At 39.4% G+C, this 10,972-nt stretch overlaps 1 protein-coding gene across 6 annotated transcripts in view; it reads left to right on the forward strand.

Annotated features, from left to right (window-relative positions):
* Window positions 1-10,649, forward strand: part of LOC127971719 (storkhead-box protein 2) — a 59,493-nt gene extending 48,844 nt beyond the window's left edge. For 5 of the 6 annotated variants that reach the window (XM_052574926.1, XM_052574927.1, XM_052574929.1 and 2 more), the window contains 2 exons: window positions 1,231-3,484; window positions 8,209-10,649. In XM_052574926.1, coding sequence (XP_052430886.1) covers window positions 1,231-3,484; window positions 8,209-8,398 — 2,444 coding nt within the window. In that variant the 3' untranslated portion in view covers window positions 8,399-10,649. Of the gene's footprint in view, window positions 1-1,230; window positions 5,026-8,208 lie in introns of those variants that run through there. The other variant, XM_052574928.1, reaches the window with a different exon arrangement.
* Window positions 10,650-10,972: the final 323 nt, after the last annotated feature.

Genomic DNA, 10,972 nt, shown 5'->3' on the forward strand with positions numbered 1-10,972 from the left:
TTTGTAAGGTTGAATTAGGATTGCACCTCATTGACAGGGAAACTAAGCAGCAACTATGATGTAAGTACAAGCAACCCTTCTCCACCTCAGTGTCTACATGTAGAAGTGCTCTGGACTACAAATGTAAGTGACAAAGCCAAACCAAAACGGCAATCAAGCAACTCTTTAACTCCATATTTGACACATGTTGAGGATTCTGTACTGTTTGAAAAGAGTTCGGGAGTGGAGAAAATGCTCACAGACTTTGTATTTTTCTTTAGAAGTGTGATCTCAAATGCACAGAAATATCTCTATTTGGACCACATAGGTATATAGAGCAGACACATACAGAGACATATCCTGTAGACCTTCCTCACCCTCGCCCCCCCCAAAAAAATGTTGATGTTTGAATGGGGTGTTGCCTTCTGCATTTTAGCTGCAGCAGGTGGGAGGGGGGTGTATTGCGTCACACTAGGCTGGCTTTAAAAACTCCATGATGTAACGGGGAGTAATCCCAACAGAGGAGCAAAGCAGTGAAACCAGTCAACCAGACATGGAGGGCAGGCAATGAATAATGCACAGTAATACAGTTATTAGGGCGATATGACCAAAATCCTATATTACCATATAACAATATATATCACTATGTAGTCTAAATAAAAATAAAAAAACTCACTGATCAAATGTATAAAACACTGCATATTCTTCACTGTGTTAATTAAATAGATATGCTTATTAAAGTTACAAAAGTGATTCAGTCAAGAGCAGTAAGAGATTCTCTATCCCTTTTTTGTTTGATTAACATGAATGAAAGAGCAGGAATTTTAGATTGCTGTTACTTTAAGAGTTCCCTTTCACTGCTGACTGCATTTCAACGGCTTATCACTTTTTTTTAAACAGCAATGCTTAAAAAATGTGTGCAAATGATACGTTTTCATGACCACATACCACAGCAATACCACATGACTGTTTAACTATGATAGAGACCACATTCATTTCTGACAGTTAATCGTGACTACCAGTATATCGCCTACCCCTAGTTGTTATAAATGGAAGTATTGTAATGTAGTGAAGTGTAGTGTAAATGTATTTTTTAAATCCCATTATAATATTGGTCATCATGTACAAATGCACCTTGTGTACAATCATATTAAGATTGTGATTATCAGTGTAATATGGGTGTTGTTGTTATCAAGATGTTTGATTTGGGGCATTGGACCTGATTGTCTTCTGTCTCTTTCTATCTGGTAGGCGTCCCCACTCCAAGTATGGAAATCCTGCGGCATACGCTCAACATGCTGGTCCGAGAGCGGAAGATCTACCCCACCCCAGAGGGTTATTTCATTGTTACCCAGCAGACATACTTCATCACCCCTTCCCTCATTAGGACTAACAGCAAGTGGTACCACCTTGACGAGAGGATACCAGAACGCATGCAGCAGCAGCAGCCGTGTACTTCTCCTCACTCGAGTACCATGACACCCTCCACTTCGGGATGTGTCCGGGAAAGACCTCACCCCAAGAACCACAGTGACTCCTACAACAGCTACCGGGAGGACATCCCTAGTACGCATACCTTAACCTTACAGAGAAGGTCTAAGGAGCATAAAGAGTCTTCTCCTGTGTCTCCGACCCCTCAGCAGCAGCCAACAGAGAAGAGTAAGAGTTCGCTTAGTTTTCCATTTAAAACCGAGACAAACAGTAAAAACAAAGACGGAAGCAGCAGCAGCGGGGAAAAGCAGTCTAAGAAGTTCGGCCTAAAGCTTTTCAGGTTGAGCTTCAAGAAGGACAAGACGAAACATCTAGCCACATTTTCAGCCCAGTTTCCACCTGAGGAGTGGCCACTGCGGGACGAGGAGACACCGAGCACTGTTCCTAGAGAGGTAGAGATGGAGATCATCCGTCGGATCAACCCAGATCTCACGGTGGAGAACCTTGCTCGTCACACAGCTGTAATGAAGCGGTTGGAGGAGGAGAAGGCGCAGCGGAACAAAGCCAACTCCTCGGCTCAGCAGAGTGCCCGCAGCAAGAGGAGCCGCAGCCATCGAAAGGCCCAGCAGGGCAAGGCATCACGTTCCCATAGCAAAACACGTGCATCCAGGGGGGATCCATCTGAAGGATCCAATCTGGACATAACCTATGATCGGGATTACAGATTCTACAGCTCCTCATTGGTACGTTCACCACGCGAAACCATGATGTCCATGGAGCGGAATAGGGGGAAGTATATGGTTCACAGCAACCCCAATATTGTGGAGTCTCATTTTACCACCGCTCCAGAGTGGGATGTTTCTGGGGAACTGGCAAAGCGGCGGACAGAAATGCCATTCCCAGAACCATCTAGGGCACAGTCACATTCCAAAGTCCACCGAAGTCATAGTCATACGCAAGAGAGAAAGTCACGGAATGAGAGGTCGGACAAGGCCAAAGAAAGGTCACGTTCCATGGACAACTCCAAGGGACCACTAGGTGGTCCATACTTGGGAGGCCCAGAGAACTTTGAGTGCAGTCCCGATGACAGGAGTCGGTACTACACTGATGACGGTACTTTGAGGGCATCTGCACAGGCGACCCACTATTCCCGCATCATGCTCTCTGCTGCTAGATTACACCCTGACGTTTGTGTGCCTGATGTTGGAAGAGGATCCTCAGAGGATGCTGTGCTTTACCGGACGCTGGAGAAGAGTAAAAGTAGGGATAGTCTTCCTGCTTTCAATGACTTGAAGTCTTGCTCTCCCAAAACACCGGTAGATGACTACTTCCAGTGCACTGCAGCAAATGAAGTCTCTCTGTCTGCCCCACCTTCTCTTGCAAAACCCAGCCATGACTTTACAGATAGTGTCTGGCAGGGGATCTCCTCGGAGCGACTGACCCCTCATCTTACGCCACCTCACCCTACAGAATATAAAGAGGAGTCAGCAAAGGGACAAAGTAGCATTTCTATAGGGTCAACGAGCCAAACCCCCGAGCATCTCCCCAATGGACGACTGTTGCACCAACACAATCCCGACTCAGGTGACTTGGACAAAATGCCAGAGGTTTACAGCCAAGAGACTTTGTTCAAACCTCCAGACTATGTTGAGAACAGCTTCTCAAGGCCAGGTACGATAGGTAGGTCCCCTCACACCAAGTCGACAGAGGTCCTGGAGACTCAGGAGCATTTTGATAAACCTCTACCACTGACCGTGCCACCATCCTCGGCTCAGGAGCAAGCTTCATGCGCAGAAACCACCTTCGACTATTATAATGTGTCGGATGATGACTCTGAAGAGACTAGTCATAAGAACCGGGTGGAAGAGAAAGTTCGAGAAGAGGGAGGGACAATGCAATGGCTGCTGGAACGGGAGAAAGAGCGGGATTTGCAACGGAAGTTTGAGAAGAACCTTACCTTTCTAAGTCCCAAGGAAGGTGAGAGCAACAACAGCCAAAAATCAGTCCATTCTACCCGATTGGACAGTATGGACTCCAGCAGTGTGACTGTGGACAGTGGATTTAATTCCCCACGGTAAGGCACTCAGGGCCACGTTAAGGGTTTGTCTCATTTATTGCGTTGGCAATGGGGTGAGTCTGAAATGAGGGGTATGCTATTCTATGAATAGACATACGTTATTATCCTTGTTTTTAACTCAGTGTTAACTCACAGGAACATTTAGGGTTTTATGCTTTTATAGGCATGAATTCTGTAGAGCGTTAGTTTAATCCAAATACATGCAAACCTTACATTTTCTTATTTTAAGCAGTAGTAACTACCCCTGTGAATGACCTTAAGGCCAGAAACATACTTTATGCAAGTACAAAAACACAGAAGCCTAGCTAACATGTTGTAGGCACACTGTCCTGTTGTACATGCATAGCATATATATTGCATTATTGTGGCAGTAATTAACCTCAGTAATTTAAAATGTCTGTGCCATTAAATCTGATGGGTTATATTTCAGATAACTAGCTCTAAACACCAACTGTTTAAATAACTTTAACTTGCTTTGCAAGATTGTAAAATTGTTATTTCTGCTGTTGACTTAAAATATAACTGACCACTATAGTGGCCCATGCAGAAGTAATAAGAATGCATTTTACACATTGCATTACAAATATGCATTCTGACACATTTATAAAAAGGTTTGCTTAGAGTATATTGGAGGCTTAATACTACCATGAATCACATTTTCACTAAAATGGAAGAGGCCCTAACATGTAAGAGGTACCGAAAACACCTTAATGTAGGTCAACCACTACCAGTTCTATAACTGCAGTCTTTGAAATGGTTTACACTATTGGTTTTGTCCTTAACTGTTTTTTTGTTTAAATAATGTTGTATTGGGTGCTCATTTTTTAATTTTTGTGTGAATTGAACATCATGTTTGTATGGTTAAGTGCTGCGTTGTTGCATTGTGTTCTCATCCAAAATCCATTGGGTTAATTGACATTGTTCTCAAAATGATCACAATATAAAATGGATAAGCACATGTCTGTCACTTTATCTATTGATATGTTTGAGGCCTTACTTAAAGAATGAATTGCTTTGAGCACATGATGCAACTTCCGTTATCCTTGTCCTCCCCTTCAACCTGAACCCAGACCCTTTGATTGCATCTCCAAATGTCTGAAACCTCTCATACCGCAAACTTATTGACTCTTTAAAGTTGGATAAGTCTGTTCTGTAGGCAAAAATCCAACATTAAAAAGGCTCAGTGACATCCAGAATGAAGTTTGTGACATCCATTTGAGGAACTATACCTTGTGTTTTAAAAATCGGACTTCTTGAACTGCTGAAATTGATGAAGCGGATGTTTTCTGACTTTGTTTAGAAAAATGTGATTGGGTGAAGAAAAACGAGCACTGTGCTGATACTCAGGTCACCCTGCGAGGCAGAGCGTGTTAGGAGCGCTTCACTACAGTGACGGCGACCCCGCTTAGTGCCAAAAGCCTGATGAGACATTTCAAACATTTGAGGAACAAAATGTGCCCCCGTGATATCTTTCTTTTTTATTTTTTATTGTGTTTTTAGTTTGTTTGTTTTCCCAGATTAAAGTATGTTGTTTTTCATGCAGTGGTTCAGTTGCAATTTTTACCCTGTTGGTGTGTGTGTGTGTTAGTTTTGTGCAAGTCCTTGTGTTTTCATTCAAGCTAAAATTGTTTCCAGCAGTATGTCAAAAGTCTTCTAAATACTTATTATTGTTTAATATATTACCTAGATTAAAAAAGTGCACATCCAGGAAAAAATAAAGAAATAAAAATGAGACGAGATCAACTTTTCAGCTTTTACTTCCATTTGGATCTGATAAACACAACTTCGAAGATAGCACCTTTTGTTTGAACCCACCCATTGCTCATGTGACCAGAAGTATTTGAACAGATTGACAGAAGTGAATAAGACTTAATATTTAGTTGCAAATTATTTTTGCAATAACTGCATCAAGCCTGTGACCCACTGACCTTTTGTTCTTTTTTTGTGATGCTTTTCCAGGCTTTCACCACAGGCTCTTTCAGTTTTGGGAGTTACTCCCTTCCGTCTCTTTTTTTAGCAGGTAAAATGCATACTCTATTGGGTTTAAGTCTGGAGATTGACTTGGCCAGTCTTAAACCTTCCACTTTTTGCCCCTGATGAACTCATTTCAGGGATGGAAATTAACTTTTTTGTCCACAGGCCACTGTGGCTGATGGATTTCAAAATCTACCAGCCACTCAATGTTTTTACCAGGCACTTTCTTGTTTTTAACCGGCAATGTGTAACTGCATATGAAAATCGACAAATGAACGCACAACATTTTTAATACATCGTTTTTACGTGCCTCATCACGCTAGAACTGTCAAACATGTGTAGCGATACAATGATGTTTCTACAAAAAAATTTAACAGTGTAACAACTTACTAGCCACAGAGCTAACTGCTGAGTTAGTACTTGAGGACTCGAAAAATAAAATGCATCCCCCGGACAGCAGTTACACGCGACCGATAATGCTGTTAGTTAGTTTGCTTATTATGCCTTTAAAAACAATAAGATAAACACAAACTGTCCTTATAATCTAAAATGTTGCAGAATGCTGGAGAAGAATGAACTTACCGGGGTTTGACAGAGACGTGATTGTATGCGAAAATTTGTGCGCGATAACAAATTCAACTCTTCACGCGATCTTGTATATCATGAGCGCGTGCTATTAAACGTATTGTACATAACCAACAAATATATCACTCTGCCAGCAGCACTAACTTAAGCTGCAAACACTGTAACGTTACTGGGAACAACGCTGCCGTTTCGAGCCCAGTTTACACTGCCTTTCTCTACGGATCTACTTCAAATGATATTACTTTATTGCTTGTTGTAAACACACCAGGGATGGAAATTAACTTTTTTGTCCACCAGCCGGGTGAAACAGTATGCTATTTTTATTTACCTGCTATGTTGGCCGGTAGGTGAAGCGAGTTTACCCGCACAACACAAAATCACCCGCATTTGGCTGGTGGCGGGTGCTAATTTCCATCCCTGACTCATTTGTTGCTGTCATTATCTTACTGCATGATATTATGAATATATCTCTGTAGACTTCGGAGTTCATTTTGCTGCTGCTGTCATGTTATATCATCAGTTAAGATTAATGAGCCCGTCTGGAGGTGGTTGCTGATGTCACTAACTGTTGTTTTAATGTCTTTCTTTACAGCGGTCACAGTGTTTGTGTCATCAACTGCCGATCTTTTTTCTTGGTCTACCTGTTGGTACATCAGTGGTTTGTTTCTTCCTCAGGACATTCCAAATGGTTGTACTGGCCAGTGTTTGTGCAATAGCTTTGATTGATTCTCCATCTTCTCTCAGCTTCACAATTTCTTGTCTTTCAACCATAGACAGCTCTCTGGTTTTCATGTTGGTTACGCATCTAACTTTAAATGCAGTCTGCACATGCAAAATCCAAATCTGAAACTGAGCACAGACATTCAGTGCTGCAATTTATTGTTTGAATAATCAATATAATAGGAAACACCAGGGCAACAAAACACACCTGTCAGTCATGTTCCAATACTTTTGGTCACATGAGCAATGGGTGGGTTCAAACAAAAGATGCTATCCTAAGTTGTGTATCAGATCCAGATGAAAAAACCTGGAAATAAAAGCTCAAATGTTTTTTCATTTTGTAGTTTGTTGGACCAACAACACTTTTTATTGTAAAATGTCCAGAAAGGGGAGGTGGGCGTTATAATTACTCTCATCTTGATATGAGATTTTGGTCATATTGCCTGCCCCTTCACCCCTACCCAACAGAAGTCTCTATCAAATGTATGCTTTAAGTGGTTAAAAGCTAATTCATTATTGCAATAACAAAATATATATATATATATATATATATATATATATATATATATATATATATATATATATATATATATATATATATATATATATATCTATATCTATATATATATATATATATATATATATATATATATATATATATAATAAAATAAAAATTAGATGTGTATTTGTAGGGGGAAAAAACTGATAATGATGCTGATATTTAATATATGTGCTAGTTAGTTGAAGTTTGGCCGTGTGTTACCTGAATGGATTCCGCTTGTAATTTGATTTATTAAATACATTTTGGTTCCCCCTTTGAAATTTAGGCAGTTACATTTAAAATGAGCCGAATAATTTGATATTTTCAAATTCTTTTTTTTTATTTTTTAAATGAAGACTTTTCCAGAACTCTCACTCAGTCATCCATCTTACTTTGGGAAGGTTTGGCTTTTCTGAGAGTAGCATCTGTTGACACTGGGCTTTTAGACTTAACATATAAATCCATGTATCATCACCCTTAACCTTTATAGATGTTCTGTCCCTTCAGGTTTGTATTCCTCCCTTTCTCATCATTTTAATATGTCTTTACAGCACCACAAGAATTATCCACTGCATTGTTTTCCTGATAAAATATTGACAAGAAGACTTATGCTTGGCTTCATTTAAAAATGTATTCCATTTTAATTCTGTGACTTTATAATCAAATTCTACATCCTGTTTGCAAATTCAGATGCAGATTCTTTGGAAGTCAAACTGCATTCTCAGTTCAGTTGTGAATGGTGCACAACCCTGATCAGCATTAATAACAAGTTTGTGATTGGTAACCTTGACTAACCCCATCTTTGTTCCTTTTTCAGCCTGTTACTAATCGGTTTTCCATTTCTGCTTTCTTCATAACACTTTCATTCTCTTTCCCTTTCTGTCCTTCTGTACTGCTTCAGCACGCGGGAAAGCCTTGCTTCGAACACCTCGAGTAATGTGGAAAATAGCAGGCGACAGAATATGGCTTTGAGTCCAGGACACATTGGCACCAAAAGACCCCCGCCGCCCTACCAGCCCCCCAGCTTCCGCACCATCCGTGAGCCGCCCGCCAACCGCACGGAGAAGCAGGCCTCCATCACCAGCGTGTAGTGATGGGGACGGCCGCCAAGCGCTCGTGTGACGCCTGTTCCTGCGCTTTTCTAATGTAGACGTGTTTCAATTCATCACCATTCACTGGAGGTGTCTTTTACTATTTGGGATATTTGTAACAAATACTGCTGCAGACAAACAAGTCACTTCATTAGGACTAAATTTACGCCGATCTCTTTGGGATGAAATCCTCGATCAAACTCATTTGTAGGTGTCCTTTATAGCTTCATGCATCCTCTACGGGTCTTAACTGTCTTCTGATCCAAACTTGGCTGCGTTGCCTCTGCCTGTTCATCCATCGCTCTGTCTGGTGTGTCCCTCTGTACGCTCAGGTCCCTCTGAACTCTACTGACTTTGGCCGAAATTTGAAGGCCACGATAATCTCCCTGGAAATCATGTTTCTGCTGGAATCGTTCTAGCGCATCCTTGTGTATCGTCCTGCGTCCTGGGATCTCTCTGGGACATTTATGTAGAATCGGAACGAAACATACCACCGCTAATGCATTATTTGTTTATAAAAAAAAAAAATACCAATTTAAATATTACTGGTGCTTTCTCATTGAATGGAGCATTATATTATTTAAAAAAGAAAAAGAAAACATTTTGGAATCATTTTTCTTTTTCTTATCTCCAGAGTTACTCTTTTAACCAGGTGCTCAATTCGTAGATGACACAGAATACACACATTGCTACCTCCACTATTTGTACAGCTGTAGAGGGAGACATGAGAGACGTCCACCCCACCTTACGCCCGCTGTATTAGACCAACCACTATCAGCTTGCAAACTGTGAATGTACTGCTAGTGCTTTTCAATCACATCTCCATCATCAAGCGTTAGGAACCTACTGTTCTCAAACTAATAGAGCCAAATCTCATCGTAATAGAAAGGAGACTTGTGTAGAGTTTGGAATCATATAGGACCCATATAGAGTGGATCATTTAGAACTTCATATCTCTGAAATGTCCTGCCATGTTCAGTTATTTATTGTTATTATGATTATTGTTATGATTACAATGTTATGATTTTTCTTCAGTTATTTTAGTGCACAAATTCATGGTAAGCATTTAGAACAATATTTCAATGCTTTTTGAGATGTGGGGCAAAACGTAATTATTATTTTATTTATTTATTTATGGGGGGGGTGACTGCATTGTTTTTAACACTTTTAAAATATGAAAATAGAAAATGGGTTATTTTAAATATTAATAATGTTTCAGTTTTTTATATTACATTAGTTTATATATACATCAACTTGTTCCCTTTCTATAATTTGCCACCTCTATCATATAGATCGCAAAAAAAATTAAAAAAATTTGGATCCTGTTACTATTACCAACACTAGAAAACTAAAGTGGCTACAGCAAATTAATACATATATGGTTATGATAGTGTGATATTTTCTTCATTCTTAAGGTTGAATGCTCAATTTCTCAGTATTTATGATAAATATTTGACATCAGTCAGCTCATTTTTATAAATATTGACAAGTCTAGTCACGTGACCATACACAATTTGTATCTGACCTGTGAACAAGTCTTGAATAAATTATTAATAAAGCAACAAAGCCAGAAATCATGTTTTCAAACAAGTTTACACAAAATAATTATTTGATGCATTAACATTTGTTCTTTGCCCTGTTTTGCCCCAATATTTAAAAACCAGTGATTTCTAAATTTTTACATTTAAGTTATAAAATTGTATTTTTTTTATTCTGTGAAACAATGTTTTCTGCTCCGTTTAGTGAACATCTGTCATATTCATCTGAGTACGAGTCCCCTCATGAGTCTAGAGGACTAAAATGTCATGCTCTCCAATAAATGGATAAACTGCAGCCAGGACTACCTTGTTAAACCATTTTTGCACTAATGCCTGTTCTCTGGTGACTGTAAAAAGAAGGGAAAAAAATCATCCGAATGGATGTTCTGTTTATAATGAACATATTTCATACGAAATACTGATAGTCCATGAAATGTCTTCCCAGAACATGATGCATTTCTTATGGTTCTCAATAACATTGTCCCTTCTTGTGACATTATGTCATTCTGTAAGAGATGGCCTATCTGTCAAGCGGAGTATAAAAACCTACAAGGGGGATTTTTTTTTTTTTTTTGGTAAAGTCTATCATATTTAAAAAAAGAAATTCCCCGTTTGTGTAGTTGTGCTGTTAAATGTTTTAGTGTACTAAATCCCTTCCTTGGGGATTGTGTAACTTTTTAAGACAATAAAATAACATGACATGTTTCATTTAACTGTGTGTGATCTCTGTTGAGGTCAATGCCATGTATGGAAATAAAGTACCACAAATAACCACTAGAGGGCTTCACAAAATCTGCAAACTCAAAGCATTGACCTTGGATGAAAAGTATTTAATAATTTATATATTTTCGTTTTTTTTCCAGTGATTTTTGCCGTTTCATCTAAAACCGTAAAACCACCCAGACAACACTTCAAGTTCCACTTTTAACTCGAAACAAACCTCGGAGGTTACCCATTGTTCTCTTGCTTCATTTGTTGTTTGCTTTCATCCTGGGTTGCACACATTTTAAAGTGGCTAAAATTTGAAACTAATATA

This window comes from Carassius gibelio, chromosome B14 (genome assembly GCF_023724105.1).
Source record: "Carassius gibelio isolate Cgi1373 ecotype wild population from Czech Republic chromosome B14, carGib1.2-hapl.c, whole genome shotgun sequence".
NCBI lineage: Eukaryota > Metazoa > Chordata > Actinopteri > Cypriniformes > Cyprinidae > Carassius > Carassius gibelio.